The 21,956-nt window shown below is 28.7% G+C and overlaps 1 protein-coding gene across 3 annotated transcripts; it reads left to right on the top strand.

The window, feature by feature from the left end:
• Nucleotides 1-14,217: 14,217 nt before the first annotated feature.
• On the top strand, nucleotides 14,218-21,486 carry LOC118069578 (E3 ubiquitin-protein ligase TRIM33-like). 3 transcript variants are annotated; one of them, XM_035087782.1, is made up of 3 exons: nucleotides 14,218-14,699; nucleotides 19,465-19,814; nucleotides 19,884-21,486. In XM_035087782.1, exons 2-3 carry the CDS (start codon nucleotides 19,485-19,487, stop codon nucleotides 20,847-20,849), a joined length of 1,296 nt encoding a protein of 431 aa, XP_034943673.1. In that variant the 5' UTR covers nucleotides 14,218-14,699; nucleotides 19,465-19,484; the 3' UTR covers nucleotides 20,850-21,486. The 3 variants fall into 3 exon arrangements, with proteins under 3 accessions (XP_034943673.1, XP_034943672.1, XP_034943671.1); XM_035087781.1 differs by having other exon boundaries at nucleotides 19,881-21,486; XM_035087780.1 differs by having other exon boundaries at nucleotides 19,465-21,486.
• The last annotated feature ends 470 nt before the right edge of the window (nucleotides 21,487-21,956 follow it).

The following is a 21,956-nucleotide window of genomic DNA, read 5'->3' as shown; positions in this document are numbered from 1 at the left end:
ATATCAGTATTTATAGTAACATCCTTTCACATACAGTGACACATTGTCTATCAAATGTAACAATAGATTGAGGTGGTGAATGGATCAGTAGGTCATAGAATCAGCACGAAGAATGGAATTAAAGTGCAAAAAGTTCGAGAGCTTATGCAGATAAATATACCATTTGTAGTATCTTTAGATTCTTTTTATTCTTAAATAACACTGATGAAAAATTAAATTGTTGTATAAGTGCATACATATTATTTCATCATTATTTCACTTTGCAATTTTTTTCTTCCATCAAACATTTATTCGGAATAAAATTGATGAATGTATTAAGTATTTTTATAAAAAAAAAAAAACAATATTAAAACAAAGAAATAAGAATCGAAAACCAATCGTCTGAGGTTAATGTACGATATTACGTTAATAACCATTGTGCATTATCTTGAATACAAAAGAAAGCGAATGTGTATTAATATAAAAATAAATCACTTATCAGTGTTTTTATTTATAAAACAAAAAAAAAAAAATTTATGTAGATAAAAGAGAACAAACAAAAAGTATGTATGCATTTTTCTATTACAAAGATATATCTATAAATGAAGTAATAATGATTAATTTAAACGATGTAATAGTTTATTGAAATGAAATAACTTTATCCAAGAGAGAGAGAGAGATGGTTATTATTAATAGAAAAAGTCTTAGTATTAAAAAATAAATATAATTAAAAGTAGTAATAATTTAGTCAAGTATGACGTAAGTCAGACACGAATAAAACAAGAAGAGCAAAGGTATCGGGCCACTCACCTTGAGCCCTCGTGAATTCGCGAAAACAAAGAAAGCCTTCGTAAGCCACTGGAAATAAGAGAAAAGGTAGACAAGAGAATAACGCATAGAAGGGTGGGAGTCGTTGGGCCTCGATCCTGATGCATTATATAGGGCCTTGGGCCGCTTGGCCTTGACTCAGCACAGTTACCCCAAGATCTGATGTGACGTCATTCTGCATAACTCGCCTAATTGCATCGCTTGCTGCATCCATACACTTTACATCGTTGTCCCCACCATAACCAGCTGACGACTCCCACTCTAACATGTATGTATATAATTCTTAACCAATCTTTTCTTGTTTCCCTTTCATTTGGATTTACATCCTTTCTGTATTTCAAGTTTTTTATCACATATTTGTATTTTATTATTTTCCTTCACGGTAGTGTATTAGTTTTATATACTCGCTTGAAGGCTACAAGGTTATCGTAACCCTGAACCTGCCTTTTTATAGTTATCCTTTATTCTTTTTTACTCATTTTTAACACACCATACTGTAGCACTATAGAATTTGCCATTTTTTCATCATTTATATTTTAATTAAAATTATTTATCACTCCACATTGGATATTTATAATTTCTCAAATTTACATAATATTAAACAATAAATTCTTTTATTTATATATATTACCGTGTAAAAAAATATTTTCTTTTAACATATAATATATAAAAAAAGGTAGTAGATTTAAATTTAAATAATGATTGATATCAATAGTAGATATCCAAGTGAAATTTTTGCTAAAATGAGCTGTAAAAGCTTTTGCAAAATTTTTTAATGGATAAGACGGTGGCTACATGTATAGAACGATTCAATAGGTGACCTTGACGCACACAATCCTTTAAAAGTCGTATGGTCAACGTTCCAGGGACCTTCACCGTGTCTCATATAGTAATAGTCACGGACGGCCAAACTGCAACGAGACGAAGCCAGACGCTCCCAATAAAGCTCCATCCCGTTTCTCTGTTTTTTTAACTCAACTACCATAGTCCCTTATCCAATCCGATTATATTCATCCTATTCGCCAACTGGTGATTAAACTTTTACTCTTTATTTACTTAACAACATGATGAGTATCATCAAAATAATATAATTACACTACATATAAAGTTTAAATCACAAAAATATTATAATAAGAATTGGAAATATTATTAAAATTGTATAAGTTTATATGAATGAAAAAGTACTAATAATAATAATAATATTAAAAAGTCCTTTTTGTTTTTCACGAGTAATCACGTGTCGTCCAAACGTGATGGCTGACCTATGTTAATTAATATACTTGAATTTGTTTTTTATCTGTCATTTACAATAGTACATTATAAATGATTGAATTCACTTTTCATCATACCACGTGATTCCCTAAAGTATGAATAATGATACAAAAGTTGAGTTTAATAATACAAAAGAAAGTTCAATGAATTATTAGAATCGTTAATTTATTATTATCAATACAATGAAAAATTTTATTAAAAAACTTCCTTTGTGAATGAGTAATATAGATAATATTAGGACAAAGTAATGTCTGCGGAAAAAGGAAGAATAAAGTGTTTATTTTAGGTATAGCTAAAAATGCATGAGATCTTTACAGCGAAAAGATAGAGAGAAAGGGAGGATGCTCTTTCTGTTGATGCATTTCGGCGCCTGCCAACTTTCAGTTCAACCAGGGTCATTCCTGAGTCATAGACCGGACGCCCGGCCAACGCGCTCCGACTGCCTTCCACAAATTCCTGATGACGAATATGCGTCTGGATTACACATGCACAAGTTTCTGACTAAAACTATCAAGAAAAGAATAAAGAACTTGACAATAAAAGAACCATTAGCAAAAACGAAAAATTAATTTGTCAAAAACAAACAGTATAAATTGAAATTTAATTTCATTTAAATAAATTAACAGCAATAAAACAAAGAAATTCGCATATCCAAATTTTTATTACATAATTTGATAATTTAATGATTTTTACAAGTATATTGCGGCATAATTATTGATGAATGATATAAATATAAATTTTAAAATGATATCTATTAAATGTACAAATGAATGTCGATAAGTTTTCACTAGTGTAGCAATTTTTAGTATCGTCTCCGACTGCAGTAGAAAAAAGGATTGTAGAACGACTGTCGAAGTGAGAGAGGGGCATTGCAATTCCAAGTGAAAGAGAAAGGGAGACGTGAGGATAAGGGAGTGACTATCGTTACGTGAGGAAAGGAGAGAGGGAGACGCGACGGCAACCGCCGCTCTGCCTTGAACCTCACACGGTGCATTGCCCGTCGCTCAAGGGCGTTTGCAGTTTACTCCCTCTACTCTTTAGTTCGATCGTGCCCCTCTTTGCTTGTCTACTCTTATACTACTTATATATTTGGTCAGTCTACATATTTTTTTCTAATTCATTCCATTCATATTGATAATTATATATTTACCAATTGAATTTGAATTTCAAAAAGTATTTCAAATATCATCCATTTAAATGAAACAATATATCATGCCGGTCATTTATATCAATTAAATGTATTTATAATCATTGTGAGACTACAACATAAAAGTTGAGATTTCTTTATCCGGATCTGTCTCCTTCCCTTCTACTTTGACCACTATCAAACACAAAGGGCAAACGTAGGTGGTTATAATATTAAGTTTGTTGGAAAAAAATCGGTACGACATCGAAGAGTTTCAAGTAAATGCATACATATCTGATAATAAAGAAATGGACATGTGTACATATAGTGTCCATGATGCAAGTAGTACGAGTTGATCATCAAGGTCGTTGGGGGCTGCAGCCATCAGGGGAGAAGAGGTTTGAAGGGAGGTCAGCAGCACAAAGAGCATTCCAGGAGTTGTGTATAGTAGAAGAGAAATAAGAGGAAAGGGTGGTACGACCGATTGCCCGAGTACATGCCACATTGCACGCACTGCCCATTGCGTAACGAGTCAACGGTTGTTTTCGACTTCTCTCTTTCTCTCTTTTTCATTGCTTTAATTGCGAAAATTCATTCATGCAAATTTAAGCAATATTTACTATGATTATTATCACTTTTAATCCATTTGTGTATCGAATATCATATTATTATAATTAATTCGATAAAAAATTATTTTTTTACCAAAAATAATCATTAGTGAAATTGCATTGAATTTATTCAATATCTATTTAAACATATTGGTGAAATATAAAATTTTTAATATTTAAATATGCATATTACATTACATCATAAGTACCACAAGATAATACACGTACATGTTATTTAATTGTATTTATTATGGTAGGGCGTTTAAACTCAAATACTTTCATGTCTCCTTGTAATCGCAAAATGAAGGTCTGTCGACTGTATCGTTACACATTTATAAATAACCTGTGGCACTTGGTAGAAATTTCAAGAGAAGCGTCTCAAAGTCCTCTTAAGTAAAATAATTTTTGTCAGCTACTGTTTATGCATTTACTTTAATTATTAAATCATGAAAAATTAAAATCTATTTATTTGTATGAATTTATTTAACTAGTTAAAATTATTTATAATTAATGGTAAAAAAATATATATTCTGGACCGAACAGATCTGATGATCTCATATCAGAAGAATGCGGTTTGGACTTGGCCTTTTCTTTCGAAAGTGCATCAACTCTGTTGTTTTCGATTTATCGGATTTTATTACCCATCTTATGTTTTAATTAATAAATAAAGAAATAATATTTACTAATATTTCTCTTTACTGTTAGTTTTCTTTTTCTCTATTTTTTAATTAACTTTTCCTTACGAATTAATTTATTTTGTCTTGTCATTAACAATATTCATAAAATAATACACTGAAATAAATACTCTTTAGTCGTAATATTTTTTATTTATCATATCATTAATTATTCTAATGGAATAAAAAATTATTACCAATTAATTCACAAAAATCTTTAAAATATATACACATGTGAGATCATTGATAAATTTTCAATGATTAGTGTGAACATTATCATTCAAGTTGATAACAAAAAGTATAATAGCAATTTTAATGAATATTTTTCATTGGCATATAAGTAAGCAGACTCATCGATAAACATCTTTTAATGGTAGGGGAACAAAGAGAGAGAAAATCAGAAAGAGAGAGAGAATACGTAATAACGTCGAAGAAGAAGAAAGAGACAGAAGTAGAGAAAAAATCGTTTACGATAGAGCAAGGTGCAATGCTCGCGTGTTGAACAAATAAAACAGCGACGGGCGACGCAAACCAGCCAAGGTCACCCGGGTAATGTCCCGATGCCCCCTATGCAGGACAAATTCAGCAACCCACACACTTGAACACACCCAAGCAGCTTTTTTCAAGTGTAGAAGGTTCTTTTTATCCGCGTGATATTGACCGTGCATCTTTCACGATGCAGTTACTGATCAACGTACACCGACAAGAAGAAACGTAGAACAAGTTAAGTTTGGTTTAGCTAGACATTCTATTACTTTCTCGCACTTTTCTTACTTTTTTTTTCCTCAGCTTTCATACTTACGTGTAATCATCGAAAGAAAAAAATTTTTTTCATTTTTAATTATATAATATTACACATTATTAATTATGATAAGAAGATTGCAATTTAAAGTTCATTGATAAATAAAATATAATGAATGACAATTAAATTTATTTAGGAGAATATATTTGTATAATGTTTTAAATGATATTATAAGGGATGTATAAGTAATATATGTATTCATACTTACATAAAGGCAAATTTGTCGACCTTGGCGTGACTCTAAAAATTCACAGAGCTTGCGGGGTCGTTGCCCATAGTTTTTGTGGCAGTAGCCAAATTATTTTAGGGCGTGTTCACTTTTACTCTTGCTATTATTTTTTTTTCTTTGTGTATTTCGATGCTTGCGACCTTGATATCTTTCCTTTGTCGATTTATAATATTTACATCTCATTTTCAATGCTGTGAATTATTTTTATTTACATTATTATTATGTTTCGATATTTTTATTACATATAATACATCCAGATTATCAATATGATTGACAATTAAATATAATACTATTTAAGATATTAAAATATTACAATTAAATATCACTTCAATTATTACTGACAATTTAAATAAAAAATATTCCATGTGTTTATTTTATATCAGAGGTAAGACAGAGTTAGTCATTTATCAAAAACAGCTCAATATTAGATAGTAAACTATATAACTGTTTAAGATAAATAATATCAGATGTGTATACACATATATGGAAATTCACTATTACTTAATAACAAAATAATAAAATATAATGATAAGTTTGTTCATATTATCTATTAAGAAATTCTACAACAATGATTTTAATTAAATTCGATTGTATAATGATGCAATAAACTTTTATCATATAAAATAAAAAAAAAAAGTATAGAATAATAAATGTACTTTATAGAGGTTAAATTACAAAGTTCAATTAAAAATAATTTTTCTTTATTTATAGCCAAGATAAATCATCATCATCATCATCATCATCATAATAATAATATTATTAAACTCTTAGACATAAAGTAGCATGAAATAATTAAATCAAAAGTATTATAATTTTATATCGTGTAAAGTAATATTTAACAGTTTATTTATTATCTAAAGATTACAGTCAAGTTACTAAGAGGGGCGTTACGTCCCCGAGTATACAAAGTACGTGTTGATGACCTATGTTTTCCCGGGAGTTATTTCCGTCGTGGCGATTTCTCTCGACGCATCCTCAAGCATCCCACATTACTCTATAAAAAGTAACAAACAATTTGACCCTACAAAATAATAAACAAATCAAGTTGGTATAAAAAATTTCGGTAATTATTTGGAAGTGGGGTCCACCCTATTTTTAGCTATAAAAAGTCGAAAAATTGACATTTTTACATATATTTTTTTTTTCATTTAATGCGTTTTCACGGCGCATTTATGTTAAAAATTGAGATAAGTACGAAAAATTAATATTTCAATAAGTTTTTAGCACTTGAAATCGTAAAAAAATTAAAACTTTCATGTTTTTCATGAAAATTTTAATTTTATCATTTTTTTAAAATATTCTTTTCAAAAACTACAGAAAAAAACAAAAAATTAAAAAAAAATAAGTTTTTAGCACTTGAAATCGTAAAAAAATTAATGTTTAGTGTACTTTTTGAAAAAAAATAACTCGATAATGTTAAAAAATGATATAATAGAAATTTTAGCTAAAAACATAAAAATTTGTCATTTTTTCAACTTTTGAGAACCAAAAACTGTTTTAAATTTTGTTTTTTCGATATAGCTCTATTTTTTATCATAAATGCGCCGTAAAAATGAATAAAATGAAAAAAAAAAAAATTCCTATATCATAATTTTTCGATTTTTTATAGCTAAAAATAGGGTGGACCCCACTTCCGAATAATTACCAAAATTTCTCAACTTTAAATAAAAATTTTTTTTTTCTATTTTTTTCATCAATATATTTTAATTTATTGTGAATTGAATTCACAATAAATTTTATTTATCAACTGATGATGATAATAATAATAATAGTAATGATAATAAAAGTATTTAAAAGAACCATATGTAGCAATTAAAATATGACCTTATGTTGTTACTGACCTGTCCTAGGTAGCTTTGGTTGTCTCGTATTCATGTACATAATTCAGACTTACATATTTTATAAAATTAAACTTAAATTACGTTAAATAATGTCAGAATATTTATTTAACAGAATATGATAATTAAGGTAATGTATAATTTAGCTGATATGATGATAATATTATTGTCACTACTAGTAATAATAATAATAATAATGTAGAAATAAATTAATTAAAGATGAAATTATTGAAGCAAAATAACAATCTTAGGTGTACTAATGATCAAACTTGTAATGAGGTAGTACAAGTTAACAGTTAATTAATTTCAGAATAATATAAACTTTATTTTAAAATAGACTATTGTTATATGGGTGTATTGAAAATAATTATATTATTATTATGATGATTCTTGATGAAAATTTTTTGAAATAATAATACTTGGTAGTTGAAAAAGTATGCCTTATGAATAATATTTAAATTGTAAATAAGTAAATGTATGAAATTATGTCACTGGCCTAAGGTCATTGAATGTTCCCCAAAAATAGGCCTTTATTGGAATATACATATCTCGAAAGTTGTTTTGCCTCTTCTCGTCTCACGGAATTTGGCATTGACAATGAGAATAACTGCCTTGAAGTAACCACCTGAAAGGCCACAAGTACGAGAAATAATACAAAGTATTATTCTACTATGTAGTATAAAGTTTGGAGTGAATGGAAAAAGGATAGTATAGTAGAGGAAAGGTAAAATGAAGGAAAAACAAGTGTAAGAGTAGTTAAGGAAGGGGAAAATAAAAAAGACAAATAGTAGAATTATAGAGTGAAAGTTTGGCCATTTAAGAGAGAATTCGTTACGAAGGAATGCACAGTCAATGGCCCAATGTAATTCATGTCTTCTTTACAACCTGTTCTTGTAGATAACGATGTAATCGAAATTTTCGTGTTAATATTATAGGTTATTTTATTACTACATTAATCGGTGTTTTTAAAATAAATTTCTCTCCTTTCACTGATAGTTACTTTGGCATATAATGGCATAGCAGTAAATATAAAAAGTAAAGTGATAGAAAACACTGATAAGATTGTTGTACAGAAATTAGAAATAATGGATTTAGTTGAATTTAAAAAAATAATGACGATGCAGGGTCAGTGGCCTTGCTTTCTGCAACCTACTTTCTCGTCTTTCACGTCATTTCCTAGCTAATCATAATTTTATAATTATAATAAATATTACCAAGTACACGAATTTTTCATCACTTATTTTTTTACCTTACACTGAAACATTTATTATACAAATACAAAGTTAATTATATTTATGAATATAAATTGATTAAGAAACTTTATGTATACAATAGAGAAGGCCAATGTCCTGAGTTTATAGTAATGATAAAGATGCATGTTTGTTATACGAGTCGATTGATACTCCCCTCATCGACATTGAGGGCGCAAGTATTGCATAGTGACATCCGACAGGACGTCACAAATGAATGCATCCGTTAACATAAAGAAGCTGTTGCAATTATTGTTCACAAGTTAACCCTTATCGATCCTATAAAAATGAAAAAAAAAAAACAAAGATTCATCATTAAATGTATTTTTGTATTTATTATTGACTTGATGTATAATTGTAGTTATAATACTTGAATAAGAGAATATGCAGACTTTCGAATGTACAAATGAATTCTACTTGAAAACTTTCTTTGGAGATGCGAGAGAGCGCCTGCGAAAGCGTTCGTTCATTTGTTACCTTGTAAGTGCATTTCATAACTGGTTAACGTTCCATAACGATACGAAGAAATAATTATTTTATTCTGTACTTTATATTTTAACAATCAATTTTTAATGAAACATCTATAAAAATTATTAATAAATTCATTAAAACATCATCGAATTTTGTACCCAAACTCTGGGTATTAAATATAAATTATTTTATTAAAAATCAATTGAATAATCGATTATTCTTCTTCCATTTTGTTTTAATCAAGAAAATTTTAATAAAATTTACATCATTTTATTATAATAAAAATATTAAGTAACAATGGTGAAGTAGTTTTGTTTAACATTAAAATTATAGATATATTATAATTTTGTCGATTGTAAACATTGAATCTCTTTAAATAAGAGAATAAAGTACTCATAATGTGAGATGATTATGAGAATCGGTATTTAATTTTTTACTAGGGATATTCTTAACCACGCGAATCTTATACTACCGGATCTACCTTTTCATAACTGCTGACCACAAATGTGGTTTCCGGACAAACATAACTTGGATTATTTACACGAGCTAACATCGACACTTTTACTTCATTAAATTACAGCATTTCCCTTATTTAATTATAACTTTGAATTAAAAAGAGCAACAAAACATTCATGGTGAAATTAACTTGTATTAATCATACAAAATTCAAAAGACAAAAAAAAATTTTTTAATCAAATAACTGTTATTTGTATAATAGAAAAATAATATTCTAATTAATTTGATTAATTTTTTTAATATAAAAAAATGTCAATTTTATCTTATAAATAATCATTGAAATTTTGAAAAATTAAATAAAATAATAGGTTGGCACATTTTTTTCCGAGTTCAATGATCGCATAACTAATTCGTTGACATTCTTAAACATATTATATGTAGTCTCACCAATCTACGTCATATGATGTTGTCGATGTTAATATAACTCTCAGGGGTCGTGGTCAACTTTCTCTTACGTTTAACTTCCGTAGTTGCGTGCCACTCTCCTATTACAATCGAGTTGATAATCGATGTTCGATTATGCCAGTGACAGCATTGATCCACGAATACAAATTATTTTTTTTTTCTGCTTTTAATTAAAAAAGACCTTTTATACAAAACAAAAGGATTTTTGATAATTATTGTAAACAAGGATCTTAATTTTTAATTTATCATAAAATATTTCCATTTTTTTAAATCTCAGTATGAAATACTAAATTAATAAAAAAATTTTATTTCTTTTTGAAATTCAATCAAATAATGATGAAAATTAATTTCTATTGATGAGTAAAAAGTGTAAATTCAAGTATGTAGCAGTATATTTTTACAAATGTGTTTATACGATATAATATAACAATAATTGACGTATTTTCGAACTGGTAACAAAATAAGTCAAATAGCGTAACGATGATACACAAGCCTCGGGTTCATTGTCCACTTTCTCTGGCCCCGATTATTACAAATTGTCTCGAGAGTTTTTATTTGTATTCTTTTTTTTTTTTGATAAAAATTAAAATTATTCAATTGTTCACCTAATGACGGTAGTAAAAGATGACATTATTCCAAATTCAAGAAAAAGAAAAATTGAGTAAAATGTTATTGCAAACAGACAAATCATTATCTTATTAGATTTGGTACTGGTTAACAATACCAGGATGTCCGCATAAGAAGATATGTTTATTATTTTTCTGTACATTATATCGTATTTTATTTTTTCCAATTTTATCACGTCTTGTCACTGATGATTAAGTAAAAGTGAAGGAACGAATTGTTACACAAACTAAGGATAATTCGATATTTGTATTAATGATGAATATTAAAATTAATTAATCAATGTCTACACATATTTATATATATATATATGATTGAATAATAAATAATACCATATGCTAACGAAAATATATTTAAAGGAAAAAAAATGTGTTGATGTGCATACGATATACTTTACTTTGATCTACATTACGCGAATGCTATAACGGTTATCTGTCGCGCCCACAAAGGCGTACAAAGAGACCTTGAGAGTTCTGAGATTAACAAATTTTTTTTTCAACAGGAAATATCCTAAATCAAAAGACCGTTATCTATTATTTTTCATTCACTATTATATTGGATCATGGGAACCTCCTCTATTCGATATATCGAATTTTATTCAATTTGATTCTACCCTCATGACCTCGATTTTCTTATTCAATTGATCGAATTTCAGTCATATTTTTATATTTTAAAAAGAGCACATGTTCAATATTGTTCACGAATGAAAAATAAAAATTTCATCAATATCTTTGGTAACATTGTTAGAGTATTAAATAAATTAAAACGCAAATAAAATTATCATAATTCGAGTTAATGAAATTATCATATTATTTATCGTACTTTGACTTCTTGTTGTCCTTCAATACTGAAATGCAGCCTGATATAAATGCATTTTTATCTCCTTGAATTGTCACAGAATATATAGCTTCGAGTCTTATGTCCTTCCCAGTTTATTCACAACTTAAGGGGAGATTCAAGCGTCATCGTGACTTGCAGTGGATTCGAGGTCTTTCCCTCCTACCATGAGAGAGATCATGTTGACCCTGATTAAAGGCTTGATTACCAAGGTCACTTTTGTTCTCCAGGATATTATCCTAATGACTTTTTTTAAAAATATTTTCCAACAATTTGTCATACAATTTGTGGTAATATTAGTTACAATTGATATAAAAGAAATAATTCTATTCTAATCATAAATGAATATTTATTTTGATGCAAAAATGTATTTATTATAACAATAAACATACTAGATTATCTGAAAAATAACCGTATGCAGTGTCCGGAAGAATAATAATTAACATAACATTGACGTTGTACGTTTATTAACAAATATCATAAATAAGATATCCAGTCACGTATTGTAGATAAGACAATAAAGTGTTATTTCTACGTAATGTAGATAAGACACGGATATAGATCTATCAGTTGGCGAGATGACAAGTGAAGTTTGCATGTCTTTAGGAAGTTTTGTCGCCAAGTTATTATCTAATGTTTCATGTTATGCATACAAAGTAAGACTAAAACTGATATTATGACAAGATAATAAAGTTACTAAACTTTTTCTGACTAATTGTCATGAAAACAGTATTGTTTTTAAATTTAGATAATTACATTTCAATAACTTTAATTTAAAATGACAATAATTATTGTTAGAATTATAATAAACTATATGTAATTATTAATTTAATTTTTTTTCTCTTCAGTATATACATAAATTAGTAAATTTAGTAATTGACAGTATATTAAAGATATAATAAACATAAAACTTAATCGTCCAATATTTTTCTTGTATCCTCAAGATGGTTTTGTGAGAAATATTTCAAGTATGATATTAAAACTGTTAGGGTCAAGGGCCTAACGGCATCTATTTCAAACTTCTTACATACGAGGGAAATAAAACTCAAATAGGTCGAGCAATACACATGCACGTAACGGCGCTCGTCTTTTTATCATACATTTCACCTTTCTACTTTGCAATCAAGCACTTTCATATTGCTTTCACTCGGTCGATGAAAGTATCGTCCGCGAGCCAACTAGACTCCAAGTCTTTTATACAAGGTGATCAAAAAAATGCATGACCAGATCCGGTCTGTAGGTAACTCTCTCAAGTAATATTATTAATGTAAACGTTTTTCAATTGATTATCAGATTTATTCGTGGTAAAATTTTTTTCACTACAATCAGCGATTAAGTTTTATCAAATTTACAATTTTTCGTCAAACAATAATTTCATTTTAATTAATTCAAAAGCTAATCAAATGTTGAAGATTAAAAAAAAAATTATTTTATTTTGTTAATTTTTAAAAATTCAAAATAACATGCAATATATAAAATTGGAGAATAAAAAAATTTTTTTGAATTACTAACCTAATATTATGACAATATAATATAATTATCAAAATGAGAGAGTTTGAATCGTTTAGATGGGAGATGATGAAATGGTCAGTGAACTCGAAACGCCAAGTGTTACGAGGTGTCACTTTTGACCAAACAAACATTTTATGTTTCGGTTATTCGTATTACACAGTAACAGAGTACAATAAACTTGAGCACACGTTTAGCTTTCACAACTGGGTGTTAACGATGAATCATCATAACAATTATTTATATGATTTCACAATTTTATCCTTATGTCTTTCATCAGGCCAATAACCTCATTCGTGACCTGATCGATGACTGAAGGTCATCAAAAGTCATGATAACCTTCTTTATTATATTTTTTGCATAAGTTATTTCGTTCATTGTCACTGACTTTGTTTATGTAATAAAATAAATAAAAACATTTTTCTCAACTTAACATTATTTATGGTAAAACGGTGAAAGTTTATTTATATGTAGCTTAAAGTAATAGTGACGTTCAACTGTAATCGTGATGCACGCAACAATTTTCTATCAACTAATTTTTTTTTGTTTTTTGTTTATAAATAATTAGTTTTTCTTTCGATATACCAATATATACATATTTATAAATTAATATTTCACGGATTATCTTTTATTTTTATTATTTAGTCTAATTGGCGGACATACGACTGCATCATTCAAGGTCGCACATGTATTTGGTAAGAAACATTCTAAGATCTTCAAGAGCAACTCAATGGCCTTGATCTTCCAAATCAGTCATTATTTTGTTAACATTTAAAGTAATTTCATTATTTACACTTAATGTTTATTAATTCATGTATTTCAATATTATCATCATTTATGGTATTACTTAAATTCATTTAATAGTATGTTATTTTAAATTAATATTTATTTTACTTCAAATTTATTTATTAAAATAGCGATTAAAGATGAAATTTAAAAATAATGTTTAGAAATAAAAGTGTAGATAATTTGAAAATTGCTTCAAGTTTATTTGATATTTCATTATTATGCATATTTATACTATTATTATACATTATTAGTTGAGGTATATTGATGTATTTATCGATGTTATATAGTGGGGATTGCATTCTGACGCAGGATTCTGAGCAATTGCAGACAAAACGTGGAAGGGATGGGAATCCCTCCACTGTCACGCGACGTAAGTTCATCTTGTCCCCACTCTTGAAATGCCACCACCATCGATATTTCACTTACACAAGTATAATCTTAAACATCTGATGCAGACTTACTGAGCACGCGGCACCAACACTTAGTAATGTCAGTCTTCTAGCATCACACGCGATACGACATTGAGGCCAGGAGAGACCAAGTCCCGAGTTTCACGAGGCGAATAGTCAGTTAAGAGCGCGCACTCCGTCTGAATGGACATATTTGTTATCTAGCGCGTACTTGAAAATTTCTCTTATTACTTCTACTCCGGTGGAACACAGTATCGTTTATAATCAGTTTTTCTTTATTATTAAAATAATATACAGTATTAAGTGTTTGGATATTTTTTTTTTTTTTTTTCAAATATTTCAACTGGAATTGAAATTTTGATTTGAATTAATCAGTGAAATAAGTTTCTGTTATATCTGTTAAAAAGTGATTTCAATTATATATTATTAATTCATTTTAAAAACTGATATATATATTTTTAATTTAATTGATAGAGATTCAAAGTGGATCTCGATATCAGCGCGAAATCGCGCTCGGAACAATTTACAATTGGTGAGTGAATTTTGGATTTTTAAACAAACCTAAAATTAATATCATTAAGAGAAAAAAAAACCATTAACAAATGTAATAATATTATTATTTAAATTAATAAAAAAAAAAAAATAGATATTTTTGAATGCCTTTCTTCGTCGTTTTGGCGTGTATTTATGATTCAGGACTTTGGACTTGCTATTACTAAATAGATTCCATGCTTGTTAAATCTTCGATCATGATTACAAAAATCTTACTCAATCGTTATGACGACATTTGTAATATTTAAAACTTCCTTTATTACAAATTCAATGTCGTAGGACATATAATGAAATATACAGTAAAAAAAAATTAAAAAAAAAAGGTTGACGAACCACAATCGTAAATCTATCGTGAAGACCTCGACAACTTCCTTTCTTCATCTATCTCTCAATCTATTTATCTCTTTCTATCTCTCTATTTATACATATACATATATAAATTTAATTCTAAGCAAGACCTTGCGCGAAATTCACGTTTCTCTGAGTGTGAGTATCGCGGTAATTGTTGCGTCATACGAACTCGCGTAACCCGACTTGTGTTCTTTATGCGCATGCGTTTAGCTTTGATTAAGATATTTGATCTGTTTTTTTCCCCCCTTTTATTCTATTATCTATTTTTTCGTCTTTTACAGCTTATTGTTTAAGAAGTAATACCAAGGTGTTTTTCTAGTGACATTTATTATTTTTTTTCCCTCAATTAAAATTTTCTTATATCCAAATATGTCGTTATATTAATTAAAATGATCCAACATATGGATTTTCTAACGCCTCGGAGTCTGAATAATCAATGATTAATACAATGTTGATTATGTTTCAAAAAATTCTATCCCTACTCTAAAATCATATAACCCTTCCACCTGTGTCTTTCGTCTTTCTCTTTAAGTAATTGAATTCACAGCTATTTTCCCACTGCTCTTAGCACTCGTTATTCATTAAAGTGGGCCATGGCCTAATTTGCAATCCTAAACTCTTTCATCCACCATATGAGTATAACTAATGTCTAATAAACATAAGAACAAAGAATTGATCAGATTTAGATAAGTCAATATTAAATAATTAGCATAAATAAAAATTATTATCAAACATGACAGCAATAGTTTGGAATGAATTTTTTTTTAGGTTATATTTTTCGAAAATTTTTTATGATTTAAAGAAGAATATATAGAAAAATGATATACAAGCTTAAAATGGTTACGTTTTTTGTGTATCTATTCTGTTCTTCAACTACACGTGTAGTCTGTCTTTCTTTATATACTTCCATTCTGTTTTCTCTTGTCTGCATGACTAGAGGTTGCGTCATCATCGATTATATCGTCTTGAATATTCTGGCATCGACCTCATAGTATTAATTACATCTATACAATGGAAAAATATGTATAATTGCATAATTTTTTATTAAACTTTTCTGTATTAATTTGTTAAAAAATGGGGTTTTTTTTTCTATTTTATGGTATAAAAATTCAGAGAAAAAATATCTTCCTTTTCTTTCTTTTCATTTAAATATACATCTTCTAATTAATTTAAAATAGTTAAGTGTAATTAATACTTATCTTATCAACGAGCAAATCGATTTTATTTCATTTTATCTCTTCATACATTTTAAGACAAAATTGAAAAAAAAAAAAAAATTTCTATATTAAATATTTTCATGTTATAAACAATAAGTTATATTTTTACTCAAATAAACTTTAAATATCAAAAATACGTATGATCTTGGACATTGGCCATTAATATTTCCGCATTATTATTTATTTAAATGTCATTTTCTTTATTCTTTTTAATGTTTAACTTTCAGAGTAACATTGAAAAGGTAATAAAATTATAAAAGTCTATTACTTGTGTGTATATTTATCTAACAAAGTAGGCGCCACGTGCGTTAATAATATTGCGCAATCAAGTCAAGAAACACGTGCGTTTAAAGTTGCTAATGAATTTCTAAAAAGATACTTGAAGGTGTTTTTACTTATTTTTTTTTTTTTTTCATTGTAATGTATTGAATATTACATATTTACATCACGTTAAATTTAATTAATTTATTATACTTTCATATTTCTCAAAAATATTATTATATAAAATCAGTTGAATAAATTTTACAAATTATCTAAATAATTTTTTCAATAATTTCCTCAAATTTTATTTAATCAATAACAAGATTAAAAATGTGCCTTAATATTACCAATAATAACGTAATTATTATTTTGCGAATTTATTTTTCTTTAAAGTAGTATAAAAAAATATTTTATTTCTATTTTGTTTCTTTATATATAAAAAATTTGTATGAGTATACACATTATGTCTTCAACCTTACATCTTATTGTAAATACCGGAAAAATATGAAGGTCTTAAGACGATATTATCAATACCTTGTCGTGTATGACCCCGGTTGCACAAATAGAACTGAGGTTTTCCGTATGCGTCATTACTTTATTACGTACATAAAGATATATATTGATCATGAATTTATTATCGGTTTTATCTGTCAATTTTTAGAAATAAAACAATTCAATCACTGTTCTATCAATTAACTTTTTTTTTTCTGTATAACCAACAATATAGAATACAAAAATGAATAAAACTAGATTTTATTTCATGATTAATACAATATCATTTCAAGAACTGGAAGGATTCACGTTAATGATTCATAGTTGTAATTGGTGTGTCATAATTCTTTGAAATTTTATATTCGATCGATCAAATTATACACAGAATGCTTTGCAAATAATATTGATAAAATACTTTTTCTCTTCATCTATGAGTAATTGTAAATAAATTGTATAATCTATCAAATATACTTTAATTACATAAGGCACTGATAACGTATTTACATACATACACATACATATAAATATGCCTATATACCTTTATTGCCTCCGTATCAACTCATTAATATGACGCTCTGAACTCATTTGGCGACGTAGTCCATTAGGCCATTAGGTTTTCCCCATGCTTAACCTTACTTAACTAAATTTTTGTAACTTGGTACGCTGTACTTGCAAGGTGGTTTTTTTTTCTTAAACGACATCGTACAATTAAAAGTTTATGATACCTAGATTTATTTTTTAGAAAAGATTGAAATAATTTTACTCCAAAACGCAGAGGCCAATAGGTATTGCGGGCATAATTATATATATATATATAAGAAAAAGTATCAAATAGTTTAATAATAATTAGATTCATCTATTTATAGGTAGCACTACATATGTATAATCTTCCTAGTATGCACGTGTTCTATGAATTAATGATACTTCGCGACGTATTATTTAGTCATTCTTCTGTTTATAAATTACATTGAATCGTAAAAAGTTAACAGACACGTGATAGTGTTTGATTTTCATGTGCTTTACATGCTTATTGGTGTGATCTCTTACATTTATGTATTTACATACTACATAGAAGGTTTCCGTAGTGGCTGACATTCACCGTTGCTTGTTATATAGATTGTATTGTAGACGCGCCTCTATTATATCTGGTCTCTGATTCCGCTATAATACGTGGCTTTACTGCACGTGGCCAGAAAGTATGTTGTGTGCATGCGCGTCTACACTTTGGATTACGTAAGTACCCGGCTCGTGCTCTATCAGATATATATATTTTATCGCATGTTCCGTACTACCTGACACACCAATGACGCAATTATACCATGACATAGGTTGTCTTTTTTTCTTTTTCTTTTTATTATTTTTTTTTTTTTTATTACTTCTTGTGTAAATATTACTTTATCTATTTTAATTTCATAATTTTTAATTTTTACTACAAAAATATGAAATTTATTTTATCATATTAAATTATAATTATTTATTATTTTTATTCAGCTATTATATATCGTTTGTTTTATCATTATCAATTTCATAACTGTCTCCTTCATTTAGATTATATTTTTTTTTTTGTCTTTTTATCAATAACTATTGATAAGATTAGAACACGTGCTTGGTAGTTGTGTAAATTTGACAGTTTCAAGCATATGTCCGTCCTTGACTCGATTAACTTGCTAAAAATATCAAATTCATGAAAAGGCAAACTTCGGAATGATTAAGAGCAATAACCTTTTATTCGATTAATGACCTTTTCCGGTTATTAAAAATTAATAATAATATTTTAAAATAATATTTCAGTAATAATAGTAAATATATATATATATATATATGTATATTATATATTGACAATGAATGTTCAAATGTTACTCCCCCATTATGTAGCGTAATCGGCACGCTTGAGTCGTGATCACGGTTCTTGTTCACCTTCCCCTGTCCCTTTCTAACCTCTATACTAGCAATCCGGCCAACACTGTCCCAAGGCTCACCAGGGATCTTGTGTAATCGCATAACTACATTCGAGAATGCACGTGTTCTATCGTCAGGGATTGTTCTTTGCGGAATAAAAGTTGCATCAGTCGACCTACATTCATGACATAAAATTTTTCTTTTTTGTTACTTGATAGTTAAGTTGATGCTGTTTGCTCATTCGTAATTTTTCCTGGATCTTTTTAGTAAACGGATTTTTTTTTTTCAAGTATCACCGGATAACTATGGTCAAGCTATAAATTATATATTCGAGGTCGTCACCGCTAATTTCCTCATTCTTTATACCATACGTTTCGATAATATTAAACTTAAGACCTTCCTATGAGGTTTTATTTGTTCCTTTAATTAATAATCCGTGATTATTCTGTATAAATATTTATACATAAAATACTACATATATAAAATGTAATTTATAATACAATTTATAATATTCCATTGTTACAGATGCTTTAAGACGACGAATTATGGTGGCAGAGTTTATTGCCCGTCAAAGTGGATCGCCCATAAACGGTGAAACCGCTTGCCTCAACAGTAACATGCCGGCAAGTCATACGATGGCCCACCCTGGACATGGAACTCATACTGGACATGATACACATGGCCCTCTTCCTCCTCTAACCCATTCAGTACATCATGCTGGTCAGATTCAACATCAGTCGCATTCCCAACATCAACATCCTCAGCAGCAGCAGGTCTCTCAACAACAACATCAGCCACATCAACCGCCACCAACGCAGGGTCAACAACAGCAACAGCAGTCGCAGCAGCAGCAGCATCATCATCATGAATCGCAGGTGACACATCCTGAGAATTATCCCTCGAACTTTGACATCAGAAAAGAATTGTTCTCGCAACGTAAGCAGCGAGAGTTCATCCCGGACAATAAGAAGGATGACAGCTACTGGGACCGACGCAGACGCAACAACGAAGCAGCCAAAAGATCCAGAGAGAAGAGAAGATTCAACGATATGGTCTTGGAACAACGAGTCATGGAGCTTAGCAAGGAAAATCACATTTTAAAAGCTCAACTGGAAGCAATAAGAGAAAAGTTTGGTATTTGTGGGGAATCCGTCATTAGCACTGAACATGTATTGGCCGCTTTACCTGCAGATCCACCATTAGGCGTGAAACGAGCCAAATTACCAACATCAGCAGCCCTATTGTATGCCAGAACTCCAAGTCCTGTTCACACGTCAGTAATTCATCAGCCAGTCAGCGGTACCAGATCTCCAAGGTCCCCAGCTCAACTTTATGTTCCTGAGACAAGTGCCTATCCAGAAACTGAAAGTTTCCAATATCCCTATTCTCATCCCGCTATTCACTTTGACACTAGTAGTGCACTCAATCTTTCCAGAGGTCGGCGAGCTCAATCACCATTTGAATTGTCATCTGGAAGTGGAGATGAAAGTACTTCAATTTTAGCATCTCAAAATCCTGCTGCAAATAATTGTTTACCCCATAAACTTAGGCATAAATCTCGAATTGGGGACAAAGATGCCGCTAGTGCCCTTCTTGCACTTCAAGGTATTAAACAAGAACCTGGATCTAGAGCATCACCACCCTGGGATAATGAAGGTTCAAGTGATGAAAGAGATTCAGGAATATCATTAGGAGCTGAATGGACTGGTCCTAATAACGCCTCAACGGTTCCAGAAACGGAGACAGAAGTTAAATCTCGACTTGACAGACTTGCGTCGGAAGTTGCATCGCTTCAATCAATTCTTCGTCTCAGTAAGAACCATGATTCACACACACCTGTTGTTACTACTCATCAAAATAATACGACCGGCATTACTAACAGTACGAGTTCAGCATCCGGACTACCCTGAAACTGATTACATGTCGTTATTTGTCGTGCCAAGATATGTGCTTCTAGACAGTCTAACATCATAATTACCAGAGGACTAATTCTGTGGTATTTTTTTTTTTTTAATTTTTATAAAATACTTATTGTTAAGGCAATATTAAGAGCCAATGTAATTAAATATATTTAATACTATAATGGCTGTTTGCCTTTGTGAGTGTAAATCAATTTTAAGGCAATTTTTATGTGTAGGTAAATTATATTATAAATAATGTTTAGGATTATTCCTATACTTTTTTCTTCATTGTTTTTATTATTGATATGATTAATGTGTTATTATTATTTTACTATTCTAATTATTTTAAAATAATGATATTGTAATAACTATTACTATTAGGATAAAATTTTGTAATTTAGATAATTTTATTGATGAACGCGAATTATTAACATATAAACGCGCAACCGGCTCTAACCACCGCCACAAAATTTTGAGCGAGTTATTATCAACCCTAACGGCTAATTAAAAGTTATTCGTGTATTATATAACCAAATTTTCAAGAAGCATTTTTTTAGTTGAAAAGAAAAAATAATTTTGTTTATAGTATAGTATATTCAGTTTATAACAAAAAAATTACTCAAAGTACATAAAAAAATTTTTAAAGTATTAAAAAATTATTCTAAACTATAACATATATATTTTATTTAATACTCATATTGTTATTATAATTATTTCAAATTACGTAAATATAATTGGTCTTTTTTTTATGATTATTCATTGTATACTGAGCAACTTTTATTATAAACTGAATGTTCTATTTAATTTCAATAATAATATTATTCTTTTTTAAATACAACGAATGATTAAAAGTAATTATCTTTATTTATACATTAACATAATTTAATCATTGTATTACAATTATTTTATTTTTGAATCAACTGGATATCATGCTAAATGATAAATCATTAAGAAGATTAATAATATTGCAAATAGTTGACTTCCTTCAATAAAAATCGACTATTATTCATTATGGAATATAATGAAACAATAATCATCATTGTATTATTAGAGAAATATTTGTACAAAAACAATTCTATAGATCACTAACAAATGAAAAAAAAAATTATAAATTTA

Source organism: Chelonus insularis, unplaced genomic scaffold (assembly GCF_013357705.1).
Source record: "Chelonus insularis isolate UGA/USDA-ARS -01 unplaced genomic scaffold, ASM1335770v1 contig_41_pilon, whole genome shotgun sequence".
NCBI classification, from domain to species: domain Eukaryota; kingdom Metazoa; phylum Arthropoda; class Insecta; order Hymenoptera; family Braconidae; genus Chelonus; species Chelonus insularis.
The sequence above is the reverse complement of the archived record's forward strand: the minus strand, read 5'-3'. Positions and strand labels throughout refer to the sequence as shown.

Bases quoted from the DNA above. Each gene is read 5' to 3' on its own strand.
- LOC118069578 (XM_035087780.1), top strand. From the start codon at position 19,485: ATGGTGGCAGAGTTTATTGCCCGTCAAAGTGGATCGCCCATAAACGGT.